This window comes from Phyllopteryx taeniolatus, chromosome 17 (genome assembly GCF_024500385.1).
Source record: "Phyllopteryx taeniolatus isolate TA_2022b chromosome 17, UOR_Ptae_1.2, whole genome shotgun sequence".
In the NCBI taxonomy this organism is placed as follows: domain Eukaryota; kingdom Metazoa; phylum Chordata; class Actinopteri; order Syngnathiformes; family Syngnathidae; genus Phyllopteryx; species Phyllopteryx taeniolatus.
Genome location: NC_084518.1, coordinates 11,383,694 through 11,405,257, shown reverse-complemented (window position 1 = coordinate 11,405,257; position 21,564 = coordinate 11,383,694). Strand labels below are relative to the sequence as shown.

The 21,564-nt window shown below is 41.9% G+C and overlaps 1 protein-coding gene across 3 annotated transcripts in view; it reads right to left on the bottom strand.

The window, feature by feature from the left end:
* The window catches only part of nrg2a (neuregulin 2a), a 135,897-nt gene extending 114,770 nt beyond the window's left edge, over window positions 1-21,127 (bottom strand). For all 3 annotated transcript variants that reach the window (XM_061750850.1, XM_061750849.1, XM_061750851.1), the window contains exon 1: window positions 20,409-21,127. In XM_061750850.1, coding sequence (XP_061606834.1) covers window positions 20,409-20,832 — 424 coding nt within the window. In that variant the 5' untranslated portion in view covers window positions 20,833-21,127. The remainder of the gene's footprint in view (window positions 1-20,408) is intronic.
* Window positions 21,128-21,564: the final 437 nt, after the last annotated feature.

Below are 21,564 nucleotides of genomic sequence, written 5' to 3'. Positions count from 1 at the left end.
TCTTTAATGTCCTGGTAACAGGTGGGCACTTGTGATAAATCAGGATCCCTGATGAGGTCTGTGGATTGTCATTTGAAACATAGCCCTGAACATCACAGGGAGGCTTGAAAGAGTTCTGGGCGCAATTGCTGCCCCATGACATAACCTGCCCAGAGGACCAGTCAATGTGGGGGTTATGTAATTTCAACCATGGGTTCCCTAAAATAAGGTCATGATTCATGGCGTCAAAAACATGAAAATTAATGCGTTCCGAGTGAGAATCAGGAAATGTCAATGTGAGTGTTTGGGTGCGGTGAGTGATCTTGCCCATAAAACTGCCATCTGCAGCATAGGTGTTGCGGTGGCGTTTTATTTGAAAGGTTCTAAGGTGCAAACGTCTAACGAGGAGGGAGTTGAGTAAGTTTGTGTCAGAACCAGAGTCAATACAGGTGTATGAATTTCTTGATCCGGAGAGCATAGTGTCACTTTAGGAAGAACCCGGGAAGGGTCTTCCTTAATGAAATTCAGACTCACCTCTCCTGTGCCCTTGCTACAACAAGGCAACCTTGACATGACAGTTGCTCACGGAATGACCCAACTCCCCGCAGTAGAAGCATCGCCCGTCCCTCAGCCGGCATTGACGTTCCTCAGGGGAGAGACGGAACCTGCCCAGTTGCATGGGTTCATCTGTGGTCACGCTGGCCAGTGGATTGAGACCGGAAAAATGGGATCTGCCTTAGTTTGGCTGGTCACCGAGGCTCGTCCTCCAAGTGCGCGGTGACACAGTCCTCCGCCGAACTCCGTCCAGCTTGCGATCCAAAAGCCTCTTGTCGATCTTTATGGCGAGAGCGATGAGAGTGTCCAAGTCAGTCGGCAAGTCTAGCGGGACCAAATGATTCTTGAGGGCAGGGGATAGTCCTTGAAAAAAATGCATCAAGCCATAGTCATATTCCACTGACTCTCAGCTGCTAGAATGCAAAACTCAATCGCGTAATCTCACACCCTCCGCTTGCCTTGTTGTAAGGTGACAAGGGAGCGAGCTGCCTCACGATCTGGTGTGGAAAACTGAAAAATTTGCTCCATCGTCTTTACGAAAGAAGCCCACGAATGAGATGCGGCGGAATTGTGGCTCCATTCAGCAGTAGCCCACGCCTCCGCACGACCAGTCAGGTGGGAAATGACAAAAGCGATTTTTGCCCACTCGTTGGGGAAGGCAGCTGCCTGCAGCTCAAAGTGGAGTTCGCACTGAGTGATGAACGGCTTAAAATTCCCAGAATCTCCAGAGAACCTCTCCGGTTGAGAGAGCTGTGGGCAGACAGCAACGGAGGTGGCAGGTGGCTGCATGGTGACTGCTTCACCTGGAAACGGTGGTACAGTGGCGGCGTCGGGTGCTGCGCCAGCTGGTTCCTTCTTCTGAACCATATTCATTAGCACTTCAAACTGTGAGGCCACCTGTCTCATCATATTGTCCTGATGCTTTGACAGTCCCTTTAGATCAGGAGTGCCCAAACGTTTTGGCTCACGGGCCACATTGACGTAACAAAATTGTCATACGGGCCAGCATGAATTTTACATGCTACTGACTAGGGGAAGGGTTTTTTGTATTTATTTTTATTTTACTTTGTTTTACTATGCTGTCTGCTGCTAGGTAGATCTGATAACTGCCTGACCTGGATAAATGAAGGTTAAAATAAAAACTAATTAAATGCAAAATAAAGTATTTTTATGAAATTTTACTCAAACTCAAACTTTATTAATCAGAATCAACAAGCAACATGTTTGCATTAATGTGAAGGGTGATACTGAGATCTCAACTGCAGTAAATGGGGCAGGTCTGGCTCAAAAGCGGTGGTTTTAATGTGCAAGATGTCACGCAGGTGGGAGTCACTTAGTCTTGTCCTAACGCGGTTCTTATTCATGTTCATGACTGAGAATGTCTTCTCGCACAAGTATGTCGAGCCAAACAAGCTCAACATTTCCTTAGCAAATGTACGAATCTCTTGGAACCTGTCTTTATCCAGCTGCTGGTAAAAGTTGACAAGAGGGAGTTGTTGGTACCGGCTGCGACACTCCATGTCACACTGCAGCTCAATGAGCTCCAACTCCAGGTGGGCTGGAACGTCACTGAGATCCACGGAAACGGGAGAGGAAAAAAGCATGATCTCCTTTTCAAAAGTTGCAAAATCCCTGAACCGCTGTTGAAACTCCTCAGTCAGAGCTGAGATGTTTGCGGCATACCTCCTCATTTGCACACTGAAATTGTGCGCTGGAAAACAGGTAATTATTTCTTGCAGAGATTGGAAATGTGTGGTATTGGGCTGCGTTTGTGACAGGTGGGTTTGGAAAAGTAGCAGCTTGGTCCGAAAGGCTTTAATATGTGAATACATTTGGCGTATCAATGCATTTTGCCCCTCAAGGCTCAAGTTCAGGGCATTCAGATGTCGGGTTATGTCAACTAAAAATCCAAAATCAGACAGCCAAACAGGATCGGTTAGTTCTGGCATCGGTTGTCCCTTTTTTGCCAAGAATTGTCCAATTTCCTCTTTGAGTGAGTAGAAACGCTGCAGTGCAGACCCCCGACTGAGCCATCTTACATCAGTGTGATACACAACATCTTCGTATTCAGCATGGATATCCAGTAGAAATTGTTGAAACTGGTGGTGGCACAGGGCTTTGGAGCAAATATAAGTAATAGCCTTTATCATCGGTTTCATAACGTGATCATATTTCAGATGTTTGGTACATAGAACTTGTTAGTGAATAATACAATGGAGTTTTATAGCTTTACCTCCTTCTTCACTTACTTTGTTACACACTAGGGTTGATAATCCACTGTGCTCGCCAACCATGGCAGGTGCGCCATCCGTAAAAATCCCTGTGATTTTATTCGACTGTAATTTTATGTCATCTATGCCGGAACAAACAGAAGCAAATAAATCTTTCCCTCTTGTTTGGTCATTAAGGCTCTGGAGGTCAAGTCGCTCTTCACACACGTTCATTTCACTGTCCACTCCTCTCAAAAAAATCACTAACTGAGCGGTGTCGGATGCATCCGTGCTTTCGTCACAGGTTTACAAAAAAATACAAAAACTCCACTGCCTCAAACTGTCTCTTAATATCAGAAGAAACTTCTTCGATCCTTCGTGACACAGTGCTACGAGCCAGGCAAACATTGGCGAACTGTTGCTTTTTCTCAGGACAAATGTTCTCCACTATTTTCATCACACAGTCTTTAATAAATTCACCCTCAGTAAAAGGTTTGTAGTGCTTGGCAATCAACGTTGCCACCTCATCGGGCAACGAAAACTGAAAAGGCAAGCCTTTGTTGCATTTTCATTCGACTCACTGGCTCTTGTGAAAAAGTGTTGCTGTGCCGTTAAACCAGCTTCCAGTTGCTTCAATTTTTCACTTTCGTTTCCAGTTAGCTTGTCGTAATTAGCATGTTTCATCTGGTAGTGCCTCTTTATATTGAACTCCTTGAACACAGCCACAGTCTCTTGGCAAATTAGGCAGACGCAGTTGTTTCTAAACTCAGTGAAAAAAATATTACGACTTCCATTTGTCCTGGAAACGGCAGCCCTCGCTGTCAACTTTCCTTTTCTTACTTCCAGTTGCCATTTTAGAAATGGGCAAAAAACAGATCATGCGCAAAACGGCCCCACGAGAGTTCCGCCACAAGTTTACTGCTATCCTGTGGTGAAATACAAAATTGCGCGTGTATTTTGTACTGCCGGGCCACATATCATTGATTTCATTCCTGCTTTAGATGAAGGTAGAGGGCAGCAAGCTGCTCATCCTGCTTCGAGAGGCGTTGACCCTGCGCTTGAAGGGCTTTGCGCACCGGGTCTGAGTCTGCTGGGTCCATGTTAAGGCCAGTTCGTTCTGTCATGAACGGAACAGAGTATAGGACCCAAAAATGCACGACTCCAAAACAAATGAACAGTTTAAAAAAGAGAGGTTTAATATACGGGCAGAGGTCGGTACACAGGCAGGCAATCCAAAAAAGGCAACAGTATCCAAAAACGTGAGGCAAAAAGGCGAGGTTTATAATCGGAACAGGGTCTAGTCTTACTGTGAGTCTGTGACGTGGAAACAAGGAATGCTGGAACGGGACGACAAGGTACAACAAACTGGCGACTAGAAAGAATGAGACACGAGGTTAAATGCAAGGGGTAATTAGGGTGAACGAGGCACAGGTGGTGAAGATGCTCTCAGCAGCAGGTGTGTATGGGACAGGGGGAAGACAACAACCGGAACACACACCCATGACACACGGTAATAACATCCATCCATCCATCCATTGTCTGAGCCGCTTCTCCTCACTAGGGTCGCGGGCGTGCTGGAGCCTATCCCAGCTTTCATCAGGCAGGAGGCGGGGTACACCCTGAACTGGTCGCCAGCCAATCACAGGGCACATACAAACAAACAACCATTCGCACTCACAGTCACACCTACGGGCAATTTAGAGTCTCCAATTTATGCATGTTTTTTGGGATGTGGGAGGAAACCGGAGTGCCCGGAGAAAGCCCACGCAGGCACGGGGAGAACATGCAAACTCCACATAGTCGGGGCCGGGGATTGAACCCGTGTCCTCAGAACTGTGAAGCTGACACTCTAACCAGTCGTCCACCGTGCCGCCCAGTAATAACATACAGTAATTAAATAGAGCGCAAAGAAATGTTTGTGCATCATGATTAATCCATTGCTACTCCTTCTGGTCTGTGCGACTTGGCCACCGGGCAGCAGTATAATACAGTCATGCCAACAAACGAAGAAGAGTTTTCACTCAACTACTGTAGACAACCTGCAGTAATATTAGTTGTCATTCGCGGGGGATAAAGAATATATGCCTGTGAGTGTTGTTATATTATCTGTCTGTGTTGCTGTACTGTTTGTGTTCAAATATCCATTCCTTGCCACATAGATGCTATTTGTTAGCCCGCCTATGGCATATCCCATTGTGCGTTAGCATTAAGATAGGAGACTTAAAGGCGAAGTTATGTGATTGTTTTAAATACACAATTTGTAATTTTAGTTTGACAGTAAACTTTAACTGGGAGTGGCATTAAACAGCTTGAAGCCTTTATTGAAGATTTTTACATTATACCAAATTGCTGCTTGTTGTGAAGTGCACTGATTGAGTTCACTTCCACCATACAATGCTCGCATCTCAAATTTTTGCTCACAAATCAAAGCACAAAATCGGCCAAACGAACGCTCATATCTCGGAAAAATTAAATTGTCTTATAAATTTGACACAACACAGAAGTGTTGTTAACAAGCCTGCCAAATTTGAATGAATAATAAAAAAAAATAGTACAACCCTAACTCCAATGAAGATGGGACGTTGTCTTAAACATAAATAAAAACAGAATACGCAAATCATGTTTGACCTATATTTAATTGAATACACTACAAAGACAATATATTTAATGTTCAAACTGATAAACTTTATTGTTTTTAGAAAATAATCATTAATTTAGAATTTTATGGGTGCAACACGTTCAAAACGCTGGGACAGGATCATGTTTAACATTGTGTTACATCACCTTTTCTTTTAACAACATTCAATAAACGTTTAGGAACTGAGAAATTTTTTAATTCCACAAATGACTGGTGACCAGTCCAGGGTGTACGCCGTCTCACGTCAGATGGGATAAGCTCCAGCCTCCATCCAACCCTAATAAGGACAGAAAATAGAAGGATGGGCATTTTTAATTTCCACCATTCGGGAGATTAATATTAATATAAACCCCAATTCCAATGAAGGGTTTCTCCAAAACCTGTATGTACCTTTTAGCATTAATGGTGCATTGACAGATGTTTAAGTTACCCATGCCATTGGCGTCCATAACAGTCCGGATGGTTCTTTTTGATCTTTGGCCCGGAGGATACGACGTCCACAATTTCCAAAAACAATTTGTAATGTGGACTCGTCGGACCACAGAACACTTTTCCACTTTGCATCAGTCCATCTTAAATGAGATCGGGCCCAGAGAAGTCGGCGGCGTTTCTGGGTGTTGTTGATAAATGGCTATTGCTTTGCATAGTAGAGTTTCAAGTTGCACTTACGGATGTAGCGCCGAACTGTATTTAGTGACATTGGTTTTCTGAAGTGTTCCTGAGCCCATGTGGTGATATCCTTTACACATTGATGTCTGTTTTTGATGCAGTGTCGCCTGAGGGATCGAAGATCACGGGCATTTAATGTTGGTTTTCGGCCTTGCCGCTTACATGCAGTGATTTCTCCAGATTCTCTGAACCTTTCGATGATATTATGGACCATAGATGATGAAATCCCTAAATTCCTTGCAATTGTACGTTGAGGAACATTGTCCTGAAACTGTTCGACTATTTTCTCACTCACGTGTTCACAAAGAGGTGGTGAACCTCGCCTTATCTTTGCCTGTGAATGACTGAGCAATTCAGGGAAGCTCCTTTTATACCCAATCATGGCACCCACCTGTTCCCAATTAGCCTGTTCACCTGTGGGATGTTCCAAACAGGTGTTTGATGAGCATTCCTCAACTTTCTCAGTCGTTTCTGCCACCTGTCCCAGCTTTTTTGGAACGTGTTGCAGCCATAAAATTCTAAGTTAATGATTATTTGCTAAAAACAATGAAGTTTATCAGTTTGAACATTAAATATCTTGTCTTTGTAGTGTATTAAATTAAATAAAGGTTAAACATGACTTGCAAATCATTGTATTCTGTTTTTATTTATGTTTAACACAACATCTCAACTTCATTGGAATTGGGGTTGTAGATAAGGCTTCAAAATGGCAAAAAATCTAGACATTCTCTCAACTTTCCGATGCTGTGTGCATGTCTGATGAATACGCTGAAAACACGCCTCACTTGGCTTTCACCTGTCACTCAAATAATTCGTACAGTATGTGCTCAAATGTCTGCAGTGTGACCCATAGGCTGATTGATGTGTGCTGCATGTTTGATAAACAGTTAACTTTCCCTGAAGTGTCTCTGTTATGTGAACCCACATGACACAAAAGCAAGGCGGTGAGGCGGTGACTTATTAGCGAGTTAGCAAGCTAATTGCATTCAGTAGTTGTGGAAATGGAAGTTATTATTACAATTATTCATTGTAAGTAATTCACAATTGCGATGGATAACCGCTGATGGACCGGCGGCGTTCAGTACTCATACTGTAGCTATAGTGGGGGAGGGTCGACTCATGTCAGAAAGCCCATGTGTGTACTTGGTACACGCCCGAAAAAAATCCAGACAACTGAAATGGTGAAAAAGAGTTTAATGCTATATCGCAACAATCCAGTACTAATTTGTATTCAGTATTTGAATACTGTATGTTTTCAGCATGTATCTTCAAATATATTTAATGTATTATGAACCAAATCACCAAAATCACTTTACAGGTTCTTATATAGCTCACATAACAACATAGCAATTTTAGCAAATCAAGTTGCCATGTTGGTGTTGCAGAAGGGCTTGACATTTTGGGGGGAGTTGAATCCTGCACTTCTAATGTTATATAACATTTAATTTTTAAAACAATTTCCTTTATGAGGCAATACCAGCATACATTGATTTCCTGTAAACCTCTGTGTCAAGCTTCAGTGCTTTTGAAATAATACTTTCAACTAAATTGTATCTATCCATCCCAGCCATCTTTTATGCAAACCATCACTGTTGTTCTTGTTCTTGGAATTTAAAAGGGTTAATTTTATCAACCACCTCTTGAGCTGTGTGCAGAGAAAAAAATAATGTTTTCAATATTTAATTACATGCACTAGCTGCAGTCTGTGACGGAAGTGTATTGCAGCCCAAGATAGCTGCAAATTACTGAATGATTCAAAAGGCGGGGTAAACATAACTGCCTTCACAAAGCGGGAGGACACAATTTGTAAAGATACAAAACACACACAGAGAAGCGGAGCAGAGAAAAAGGCCATTCTACGTATATACACAGTTAACAGCGATGATGCATAGGATCTGTTGTCGTTTGTTCACGCCACATATAATTTTTTGCGTTTGCAAAACAAAGGTCACGGTTTTATTTGGAACATATTTGCATTGTGTGTTTTTATAACAGCACTATATCCAAACATGAGCCCAAACTGGTATCTCTTTCGATTTTAACAAACATGATGCCAACTTCTCCACTAGGTAAGGCAATTACACTATACAGTACAGTAAATTGTCATATGACCCTCTCTGTTTTGAAGCGTATATTTATCCTGTAGTTAGTTTGTTTTGCATTATAGCATTATTTTTGTCATGTGGCAGGTTCATGATCTTTTTCTATTGCCTATTTGAGGTTTATAAATGGTAGTTGCTATTTTTATAGTAGTCCAATTAATAGTGCTGCATTTAAAAGTTACAGCAGTTTTGTATTCTGGTGAAATGCAGACATGAGGTAAGTCATTGACATTTATATCTCACCCTCAAACTTAACGACTTGGATCTTTTTGGCAACGGCTCAAAAGTGTCCGGGGTTGCTCGTCCCTGAGGGACACCATTACCGTTAGTTGAGTCACAGAAGCATGTCTGTTTATAGCTGCCTGCAATACTAACAGCAAGAGCCCCCAAAATGGAAATATGACTGTCTTTGATGAACAAAGAAGCATCCAAATGGCAGTGAATTTCACGGCTGTTATCCTGCGCATATCTCCTGGACTGCACGACTATGGACTCTTCAGTGTGGCTCATCGAGTCAAACAACTGCTGAGGTTCCCAACAGGCCCTTCCTTTGCAACTTTCTAGTGCGCCCTGATACTGATCATATACTGCCTCATGGTGGTGAAGGCAACATTCTTCAGTGGGTTAAAGAGTCTGCCTCAATGCTGGAGAAGCAGAAAAGAAGTTGTAAACTGTAACGGCAAAGGCCTAAATATTGTAGTTTTTCACAATCAAAGTTATAATTATACGTTAATTGCAAATGAAACAAGTTTTTTTTTAAAAACAGGTTATGAGTATTTTATTAAATTATATAGTAATAATGGTATGCAGCAGTAAAATTATGAGGTGACTTTTTAATGATATCCCATTATTAGTTATTAGTGTATTACAAACCTTTGGCTTTACAACATTAAAGACTAGTGGTGCAGTCTCAGGTTCCCTTCAATTTAAAATGCATGGAAATAAGCACAGTAATAAGTAGTGTAGTGGTCTATACTCAGTGGTCACAATATTACTACACAATTGAATTAGATCATTATAAGCTGTATAATGATAATAAAAATGAAGAATTTTTTTAATTCTCCGAATGACTGGTGACCAGTCCAGAGTGAACACCACCTCACGTCAGATGGGATAAGCTCCAGCTCACGGGCAACCCTAATAAGGACAAGCACTACAGAAAATAGAAGGATGGGCATTTTCAATTTCCACTATTAGGGAGATTAATTTTAATACAACCTCAATTCCAATGAAGGGTCGTTTTGTTAAACGTAATTGAAAACAATACAATGATTTGCAAATCCCTTTCAACCTATTCAATTACTATACATGACAAAGACGAGAGATGTAATGTTCAAACTGATAACCTTTTTGCAAATACTCATTTTGAATTTGATCCCTCCAACACGTTCCAAAAAAGCTAGGACAGGGCATGTTTATTACTGTCATTGTTGATACTTTGTAGGTGGAATTTTTTCCAATTCTTGCTTAATGTACAACTTGAGTTGCTCAACAGTCCATGGTCTCTGTTGTCGTATTTTGCGCTTTGGTAATGCTCCACAAATTTGCAATGGGAGACAGGTCTGGACTGCTGGCAGGCCAGTCGAGTACTCACACTCTTTTACTCTGAAGCCACGCTGTTGTAACGTGCAGAATGTGGCTTGGCATTGTCTTGCCGAAATAAGATGGGGCGTCTCTGAAAAAGACATTGCTTGGATGGCAGCAAATGTTGCTCCAAAACCCATATGTACTGTACCTTTCAGCATTAATGGTGCCTTCACAGATTACAAGTTACCCATGCCGTGGGCACTAACACACCACCACATCATCGCTGATACTGGCTTTTGAACTTTGCACTGAGAACAATCCACATGGTCCTTTTCCTCTTTGGCCCAGAGGACACAATTTCCAATTTGAAATGTGGACTCGTCAGGCCACAGCACACTTTTCCACTTTGCGTCAGCCCATTTCGGATGAGCTCAAGCCCAGAGAAGCTTTACACATTAAATATCTTGTGTTTGTAGTGTATTCTAATGAATATTCCTTGTGTGATCTTAACATTCTGTTTCCTTCCCTTGTCCTACGGGTCAAACATGACCCGCCCTACCAAAGCCCCCAAATAAAGCAGCTGAATTGAATTTTAAATCCATAATGTAAAACCCATAGTTTGATGCCATATTTTGCTGGCTTGCTTGGCATATACTGCTGGAAAGGACAGCGACCTGTTGATTTCAAAAAAAAAAAAAAAGAAGAAATTACAATCACTGAGTGTGAGTGTCACGGAAAATTGCATGAATCAAGGATGTTACATCACAATGAAATAAAAAATATTTCAGGTTAGTAACATTGCATATATGAAAATAAAAAGTTACCTTTGAATTGAACCAACTGCTCATCTACTTTGACTTCAAGCCTAGGGTTGTAGAGGTATGGGAGATGCTCAACTCACTTGTCCCAGACCTCTCTGATGGCTGCCAGTTTGTCCGTCACACGCCTTGCTGATCTTGACTCACGGTTGTCAAATATCAGCCTTTTTGAAAAAGATTTTCAGCGGCATTGTGGCACCAAAAATTGCCCTGCCACTCTCTACATCCCAGAGAGTATATGTAGCCTTGCCACGGGACCTATATCCACCTGCTAATATCAAACGCCCTGTGTAGCCACGCAGGTCAAGCTCATGCATATTTTTCCAGTTTTCTCCATGTTTCCGGAAACCCTCCAAATTTTTATTCTACTGGATGATTTTTTCAATGGTTGGTGTGATGAACAGGAGAAAGGTAGATGAAATGTCCTGGACATGGGCAGCCTTGTTGGCCCTGGAGTCATCCTTATGATGTTTGGTGCTGCTGTTCTTCCCTGGTTGCTGTCTGAATTTGATGGGGACCATGCAATTTTGCTGTTCTTTAACAATATTTCTCCATCAGTTTGAGGGATTTCCTCTTCTTCTTCATCTGAAGATGCATCATCCTCTGGGTTGTATTCCTCCACATCTTCCTCTTCAGATACATCTTCATCCTCTTGTTCCTCCTGAGCTCCTGAAAATCTCTCATCCAGGACCTGTTGGACAGTGAAACGTCTACTCATGGCTTCACCAAGGATCCAACTAGGGGTCATTTGATTCAGTATACCTTTATATCCTCCATACTGATTTAGTTTTGATTATGTGTTTTGTTTTCTTTGGAAGCTTGTATGATGTAAGGGGTTAGTTGCAGCTCAAGAGTGCAGCTGCAGGTCAAATGTCAGTTCAATTCGTACACCAATCCAGTTTCTTGGACGTGTGTGTGTGTGTGTGTGTGTGTGTGTGTGCGTGTGTGTGCGTGTATTAGAAAGAGTTTGTGTTTGGCCTTTGAACTTTTTTACTGGTGTTTAAATGCGTTTATAATTCACGGGTCAAAAATGACCCATAAGACAACCTTTGTACCCTAGTGGTGTACAGCCCACATGGAAACATAAACAAAAAGAAAGTATCACTTTTCTAATGATGGGGCCCCTTTAGGAAAAGTCATAAAATTTTAAGTTGGAAAAAGATAGTCTAAGGTATTTTTTTCTACAGTTAAACATGGCAGTGGATCACTTTTGACCTGCAAGACAACACAAGGGATATAGGTTGAAAATGATTTGGAAATCATTTTATTCTGTTTTTATTTACTTTTACACAACGTCCCAACTTCATTGGAATTGGGGTTTGTAATATTTTTACTATTATGGTTGTAGTTTTTAGTGGTGAAGAACTGCATTGCATCATACTGAAAATATTGCCAAAATTATTTCCATGAAATAAAAATGCATACAAAAGCAACACGAGACAGTTTTACTGTTCCGAAAGCAGCTTTCATCCTTTCTATTAATTCAATATAGAGATTAGGAGGAGATTATAAATCAGGGTAATTATTGTAATTGTAATACTAATCTCCCTTCACACTATCACAATCCTTCTTTTCTGTCCAATGGATGATTCTGCCAGCTGTTTACCAAGTGCAGTGTTGCTACAGTACAAGCAAGATACAGTACAAACAAAGGATTTTCGGACAAATAAATGTTGCTTTGTAAACACATTTACAGAATTAGTCGGTAAATGTACATTGTACGTACCTATTTTGATCACAAATGGGAAAACACTAAGAGGTTTAACATGCTCCAAAAGAAAGATAATTGTCGTGCAGACCTGCTCATTCTCTACTTAACAAATGTGTTCATTTCTTTAAACTCCACTGAAGTGTTTTACAGTTATGCGTCACACTCACTACGATTAATTTAATATTAAATTGCAGCTTTTAAAGTGCTTGGCATTTCAAACTTTTTCTCATAGTTCTCATCCAGCTGAACCTCGAGAAAGCTCATTATTTCCCACAAGCCCAGACATTATGTCTGTATTATGGCATGGAAATGTATAATCATCCAAAGCATTGCTTTGCTGTGTGTGAAGTCAAAGGGCATGTTAACAGACATTCACGAGGATGGAAAAATATCCACAGAAGACTTGTTAAATCACCCGTGTAGAACTAAAGTGCAAGTACTTAGGGTCCATGCATGGAGTGGTGACTAAGCGCCATATTAGGGAGTGATAAATTCAGTTTGGTGTAATGTCAAAAGCTTTTATTACGTGCCTAATTGCTATGTGCTAAATCAAAGCTAAAGATTCTTCTTGCATTAGGCTTCTGTGTCTTACGGTAGTTGGATTTTCAATGCATATGAGGTGTGTCAAAAAGTCACAGGATTGGTGTCACAAAAGATGAACAATCTGCAGGTTTTCCCCTTTGGAGCAATACCCCTCAAGTGTAACACATATTTTCAGCTTTTTTGCCACGCTTTTAAGCATTTCTGGAAGAATTCTTCCGGGTTTCTCCGCAGCACTGTGGTCATGGCTATCTTGATGTCGCCCAAGTCTTCAAAACAGGTTCAGTTGATGACCCCTTTGAACTTGGGAAGGAGAAAAAATAAAATCACACGTAGCCAGGCTGGGAGGTTGCGCCTGCACGGTGATGTTCTTCTCAGCCAGGACTTGTCAGATGCTCAGCGCAAGGTGAGCAGGCGCGTTGTCATGGTGAAGCAGCCACGAGTTATCCTGCCACAACCCTTGCCTCGTCTCGCTCACTGAACGAAGCAAACGGCGCATAATGTCTTGAGATGTGCTAGTGGATTTTCTCGCAAAATTGAAGGTGGAAAACACATAGTTTGGTTTCAAAAAATATCTCTTATGACAAAAGTCCTAAAACTTTTCTGACACACCTAGTATGTTGGTTTCCCAGCCTTGGAATTTTTGGGCCACTTTTAGGAACTTTGTAGATGTTCTGAGTGCACCAACTTTTCCATGAAAATTTATAAATTTAATTCTCTATTTTCGATACCGCTTATCTTCTTCAGGCTTGTGACACCTGGAGCCTATCATTGCTGACTTCAGTCAGTCAATCACAGTGAACGTACACAGACAGACAACCATTCACACTCACATTCACACCGTCACTGAGTTTAATTAGAAAACACAAGAAGCGACTCCAGTTTGTCTAATCAAGGACAATAGCCTACAAACACCATTTTGAGACGCACCTGATGACCAATATTCCTTTCCTTCACCATCTGGCTTTGCCTATCTATAGTATGTGCATTGATTGGATCATTTGCATGTGGGAAGGTACAGTATAAAAATCCATCTTGGAGACCCCCTCAGGACCAGACTCTCGAGATGCTGCATGCCTCCATGTCGAAATGTCTGACGTTTCTGCTAATATACTAATTAGTTCGATAATTAACTGTGCAAGTACCTTTTTGTCTTCAACAATTTGTTTTAGGTATATTCTATAAGAACAAGTTTTTTTTTTAACATGAGTTCACATGTCCAGAAAGTTTACCCATACAATATCAGTGACTTTAGATTTAACTCAAGCAGAAATTTGAATGAAGAAATGACTAAAGGATAACAATGCTGAATTTCGATTGACACTGTCAGATATCAGACAGACATCTCAACATATTATAGAAAAACAGCTATTAGTATTATACAGTGCCATTCTACACCACTGTAAACTCCAACAATAACAAACTAAATGTAATAAATAATAAACAAATTGTTAAATATGTTAATCTATCAAATAGAAGTTCTAAAGTATAAAAAAAAACAGTACCAAACGACAGAGTGTAGTGAACTTAAGTGTGACAAGCATGTTATTTGAAAGTTTCAACAAGTAGAGAGCTGACAAAAAACATGTACCCACGTGACCTATAACCTCAGCTAGTCCAAACATCTTGGATTCGATGTCCTCAGCCTCACAAAGAGAAACAATCCCTCAAGGTTTGACAAAGACGAGTTGACAATTGGACCCGGCTGACAAGGAACACGTAATTAAAGACCTGACCTCCTTAAAAAGTGGTATTACTGCTTTTTTGTTTTTTTTTACAGGAGTGGCCATGGACATGCCCTGCACTAATCTTCACACAAATAGTGATTCCTACATAAGCCACGGCAAATAACATGCAGTGGCAAACTAAATATGCATAATTGCTGTTTACAAATTTTAGATATGATTAGCATAATTCAGATATGTCTTTGTTTAATAAAAATCAAACGCCCAAACTACTAACTTAACGACTACTAAAACATGAAAACTGAAGCAGCAAGGTCAGCAATTTACAGAATTTGAGTCACTGGATTTGACCATGACCACTGCCTTCCATTGGGCAGCAACATTATTTTCACTCACTATGTGTACAGCTACTAAACAAGACTAATGTCATTGACTATACATGTATGTTGCAAGTTTAAAAGCTTATTGATACCCAAAGTGTGGATTTATAAATTTCAAGGATTATTAAAGTCCATTGCTATTCAAGCTTGTATTCTCAGCACACACTTCCTTTTTGACAGCCATCATCAGGACGTTTACCTGGAAATGTTTATTTTTACACACTAAATATGCTCACTATATAAAAATTGTAGCTTGCAAAAATCTCTCCTTTGAAATGGCCCTTAAAGTGAACAAGACAGAAAATGAGGGGGGGAGTTATTTGGAATGGCCCAGTTCTTTTTTTCCATTCATCAAGTTATCTTGCAACAACAGAGAAGCAAAGATTAATAGGACAGAGATTCTACAAGAATGAACATAAACAACCGACACAAAGCTATAGTGTCAATGTAAATGGAGAGAGATCTGTGCACCCAGCTGGTCACTCCCATTAGCCTCAATCTCTGGCCTGGACAAGAGGCACTGCAGCACTGGCAGTCATAAACATTTCAATCATTCTTATCTCAGCAAACATCCTGTGCTGGAGTACAATCTCTGAGGTGAAATCCACTAAATGAGCACCTTTGTCACCATCAACCACTGTTGGCTAAATTGCCCTTCAGTGTAATATTTAGAGGATAATGGGCAATCTGTAGACGCGTGTTGATTCATACTGCTGCCAGATAACCTTGTGGGCTTGTAGGAGAGCTCACAAGGCAACAGCACAGTGTCAATGTCACTCATCTTCAGCATCAAGCTTTTCGAAGGAATGCTCTCGATTCAGACAACAATACACAGCTCGGGGGCAAACGTCTGCTCGTTGACCACCTCGGCCCGGCAGCTGCGACCACGGACAGATTTGTGATGACGGAGCGCGCAACAACACTTTTACACTCATCTACTACTCCCAATAAAGCAGTAGCCTTCATGAGCAATGGAATGAATCAGAATGATTTTTGCATTTTTAATTATCAGTAGGATGCTGGTGTAGTAGATGCTAAGTGCTGTTTTTGCGCAGAAATGTGAGTCAGTGCTCCCATCTTTCTGCATGCATACACACACACACACACAAATAAAGTGAAAAATGATTTCTCCCCACAGGGTCTAGGAGGGAAAATGGGGGGGTTACCCACACATGTGTCTCATTAGGCAGACTTCTAATTCAGGCATAGCCTTGTGGGAACATGCTAGACTAAATAGTATTTTACAGTATTTTGACTACTATGGTGTCACACATACCATTTACACTCAGTTATTGCAGTATTGTTTCATATCAGACACAAATGAATGACATCTAAGAGCTGCATCTAAATGTTGCTTTTACAATGATATTAATTCTCAGTTTTGGCTGACTCTGTCAGAGTGCTATTAATGTCAAAAATATTATTGTGGATGTAATTTGGAGTGGTGTACAATTGCTCTATCTCACAGCTTTTTACAGTATCCTTACCTCTTTCATGTATCTAATTAGGTGATCAGAACATTTGAAATACAGAGGATATAAAAGGTTTACACAGTGTGTGTTAAGCTATTTTGAACTGTTCATAATTCCTTCCACCTTATCTCAGGCCCCAATTCCAGCTGAAGAAAAACAGCCCCAAAGTGTGATGCTGCCACCAACATTCTTCACTGTAGGCATGGTGTCCTTTTTTTTTTTTTTTTTTTTTTGTTATGAGCAGTGTTGTGTTTGCGCCAAACATACCTTTTGGAATTATGGCCAAAAACTTCAACTTTGGTTTCACTGGACCATAACAAATTCAACAAAATGTAATTTAATGTGATTTGTTAAATTGAACACAGCGCAATCACAGTATTTCAGTTGTTTATCTTTAATTCCCTTCTTGAAAAGAAAGGAAAAATAACTGAGTTGTACACGTTATAGGTACATTAATGGTATAAAAAGTTTTGAAAATACTTTTTTTTTTTTTTTTTTTTTACAGTATATATAAAAAAATGGTGTTTGAACAGGGGTGTGTAGAATGTTTATATCCACTGTAGCTCTCCATATGCAGCACCGTTCTACATCACTGTAAACTAAAAACATAATAATAAACATGTAATTATATTGTTCAAGGAGCTGGTGAGTGTATTGATCATAATAATATTTTTTTTGTTTTGGAATGAATTTGTTGCATGGACTTTGATTCTCTAATGGTGCGACCAGAGCACCTCTATCTCAACAGCCCTTAGAAACCAGACAACAACAAGGATATCCTGTGGAGACCTGTACAGTATGTACAGTCCTATTGTTAACACACTGGGGAGCATGTGCAACCCTGCACAAGTGGGAATATACAGCACAAGCTTTAAGGCTGAGCACTGTTTTAAGTCTGGACCCAGTGTTTGGGTCTGGGTAAAATGCACTGCCAAAAAATTGTTTTGATAATTATTCAAAATATCAGGGAAAAGAGATGTGATGATAACAGATATGATGAATCAGCATTTTTGATGAGTAAACAGAGGAGACTGGTGGGGAATAGAGACTGTCAGGTGACTGACTGTTTGTCTAGTTTTGGGAATGGCTTTGTCATGAATTGTCCTGACAGCGGAGAAGAGAAGGTTCAGCATGGTGAGTGTAGCTATGACTTACACAAGCGATAAGCTCCTCAATGATACAAGGTCTGGGCTCTGTTGCGGTCTACTTTATACCAATTTTTACATAATAAAATTATTCCAGGGCCTTAGGGTTGGACATGGCAAAAGTTTGGATTCTCATACTGTATTTTGTCAAATAGTGACCGAAATAGCTTCTAATAAACACTCTGCCACAACTGACCTGTTACCTTACCTAACCCAACCCTAACCTTACCTGTTGAAAGCCTTGCGATGACCCGGTGGCATATATTCTCGCCACCAGAGGCTTTAAGCGGGTATATTTTCATTACATGTAGGGATATGTAGGTAAGATCGATGTGTGGTATTTGATTAACAGCGAGGACGTGGTTTCATTGCATTCAGCAGACACGCCCACAGCCCTCAAATCATCTTTTGAAATCATTTCCAGCCTCATCATAAAAAACAACCCAATTTTTTTTCTTTTTAAAGAAACATAACACTACAGTAATGTACTTTATAAAAAAAAAAAAAAAAAACATACAGTGATAACATGACTAAATGAATAAATAAAACCGGTTTTGCCCCATTTTTTGTTTCAATTTGTTCGTGCCCAGACGTGGCCACATGGGGGCAGAGTAATACAACCATACATGGAGATGGTGGTCAAAATTTAGTATGCTGCAGTAATATTAGTTGTTCTTTGCAGAGGATAAAGAATATATGCCTCCCCCTAATAACCACCTGGTTCTCTCTGAAGTTGGGTATCAAAAAACACTATATGAGAAATACAGTAATGAGGTGACTTTTTTTTAACACTTACTGACAATATTCACTGTTTGGCAAAATATGTCATTGGGGGATTTTAGGCGATAAGATCCATTTGGTGTTACCTCTCTAATTGGGACATGAGTTAAAAAGGCAGGACAATGGAGTAAGTGTGGCAAAAGGGAGAAAAGGGGAGCATTTATGTCTTGTGGGTACACGCTAAGAGGATTTAAGAATTTAAGAAGGCAACAGGACAGGGCATATTATGTTCGTAAGTACCAAGTTAAAATGACTATGCAAAATTATGTCAGGATATGACTATTTTAAGGACATGTGCACTTTTAAATTGCCCGGTACCATGACGGAATACAAGAAGAGCTGCTTCCCATTCTTCCATTCTGATGCAGTGTTACAGGCCTTTGCAGGTGTCACTGTGACAAGTACTAGAAGCTGTTTGAGACCCAGTTACAGGACCTGTCACTATAATTTGAGAGGTAGATACTTGTTTTACCCTGCCAAGGAGTGCGGAATACACTGTGTGTGTAATTTGAGACATCACTGAGAGGTTGCCACACTCAGTGGCAGAACACCTGCTGAATTCTGATACTCAACAATTTGTAAACAAAAAAAATGCTACATACACACTTGCATATAAATGAATCTATGTGCTTACTTCTGCAACCAACAGCAGTGCGTTGTGTTTAATCAATAGGCCAATTAACTTACGAAAATCTTTTCCCTTGTACGACATGCAAAGCAGCACAAATTACATCAGCGACTACCAGCACAAATGCACTTGGACTACTACCCGAAAACAAAAACACACTGACCATCCACCCATTTCCTATACCGGTCAAGCGGGTCGTAGGTGAGCTGGAGCATATCCCAGCTAACTTTGGTCTTGCAGCGTTTTACATCCTGGACTGTTCGCCAGCCAATTGCAGGGCATATGTATTATATTGTAGAAACACAACCATTCACATGCACATTCACACCTCTGGACAATTTTCTCTTTAATTAATCTAACATGCATGTTTGGGGAATGAGGAAAGGAGCTGGTGTATACCTGCAGAAAACCCATGCAACCAAAGGGATGCAAAAGTTCAATCAGATTGGTCTGAGCCAAGATTTTAACCCAAGACCTTTTAATTGTGAAGCAGATGAGCTAACCAGTAACCACCGAGCCTCCCAACACACTGACCAAATCCACCAAATTTGACCTGTTGTGACACTTTATTTTAAAGGGGGTGAAAGAAAGAAAGAAAGAAAGAAAGAAAGAAAAAGAAAGAATGAAAGAAAGACAAATATATCTGAAATAAGAATTTGGATTAACATCGATCCACTCATTTTCTTTACCGCTTATCTTATTGGGCAGACAACACCCAGAACTGGTCACAAGTCAATCACAGGCACATGTCGACAGGCAACCGTTCATATTCACATTCACACGTTACCGAGTGGGAACTGTGACCAAGCTGCCTGCATCACGCTGCAGAGTCACCGTCAGTGACTCAGTTAGTGTCAATATAATAATGCTTGATCATATGTTCTAAAAAGAGGAGTTTAAATTTGGTATGTACACTTCATTTCAGGAAAGTACAGCAACACTATCTACAAGTAGACATTGAGTCTGCTTTCCCAATAGTACAACAGATAAGCTACGTCAAATGGAATGCTATTACAGCATTAAACTAGGTGTGAACCTAAATATACCTCAGGAAGTAATTTGCTTGGAGCAGCGTGATCGTGTGCCACCGGCCGCTGTCCCTGGTGCTGAAACAGGGGCCAAGCCCTATTAGGATGCAAATGTGTCCTATAGGACTGCAAGGTTAGAAAGCAGCGTAGTGTGAGAGGACACTTGGGGTATTAAAACTATGCAGTGGATGTTCCACAGTGGAGGGGGGTATTGCAGGATGCAGATAGTTTGATCCCCACAAAGTGCAATTGCACACAAGCAACAGTGCGAGGCGCATGTGTGATGCAGCTGAGCAGAGAGAAAGAGAGTTTGATTGATCATGTGGGCTATGGGAGCCTGCGAGAGTTGTCGAAAATTGCTGCATAGACGCCCTTAAGGAACATATGTGCAACCCACTGAATCCAAACACTACATCGACTCTGTGGGAGCTACAATTCAAGCGTATCCCAGATATGATGTTGCCCACGAAGCCCCCAAACCTGTGCTAGTATGCTTTTCTTCCGGGTTCACCGGTAATCCCCAATACATGATCCCACTTACCGCAGTCCTCACACAAAATCTTGCCAACATCCTTCTTGAGACTCTTCCCGCTCGCGTCCAGGGGCGCAAATGAAGCCTTATAGACCAGCGGCGCTTCCGTGGGCTCCATGAAAAAGATGTACTTGCGGTTCTTCTGCACGTCGGCGCACGGAGCCTCCGACCCGAACTCCCCCAGCACGGTGACGAGCTGCTCGGGCTCCAGTCCCCCACTGTGAAGGGGCCACACGTCCAGCACTTTGACGTGCACGCCGGGCTGCGACGGAGGCTCGGCGGAGGCGTTCCCCGGCGTGGACTGCACCTTGCCCTCGATCACCACGGCCGACCTGTACGCCCGGTCCTGTAGGGAATCCGAAGTCGGGGGGTAGCAGGCGAATGAGACCCCGATGAGCAGCATGGATAGAGATGCGAGCGACTCAAGCCTCATGCCGCCTGCTGTGGCTCGCGAGTGGCTGCTGGCGGTGCTGCTGCTGCTGCTGCTGCTGCTGCTGCTGCTGCGGCGGCGGCGGCGGGGCTCCCGGGGCTGCGGGACGATGGCGACGGAGCTGGGTTGGCTGAGGAGGAGGAGACGGCAAGGGGGCTCCAGTGGCTCGACAGCGCGGCGGACCTCGCACAAGTGTCCATGCCATCGGGATCCGCTGCTTGATCCCCGCTTAATTCCAACGGGTCGGCGTGCGGTGGTGCGACATAGAAGGACGCTGGCTCCCAAATCCAGTTTAATAACAACAATAATAACAATAAGGCATCATAGACAGTGGGAGCAAGGAATTGGCTGAGGATGCCCCCTCCTATGCTGCCATGGCAGCCTTGACGCTCTTATCTTTGCCCAAATATTGCAGTAAGGAGGGGTACAGCCGCCGATTATGAAGCAAGAAAAGACGGCAAAATGCTGCAGTGGGCCCACAAGTTCTGCTCGTTCGAGTCTCAGGAGCATGGGAAAAAGCGCAGGTTTGATTCTGAGGATTAAAACATGATTGCGGTCCTGCTCGCCGTCTTCTACCGCGGCTCTCTCCCCCCCCCCCTCCCCCCCCCCCCCTTCCCCACCTTCACAGACCCACAGAAAATGGAACAGATTGCCAAAAGGAGGAGGAGGAGAAGAGGGGGTCGGGGGCGTCACGCAAAAATGCAGGAGGGGAGGTGTGCATGCAGCCATTTCCTC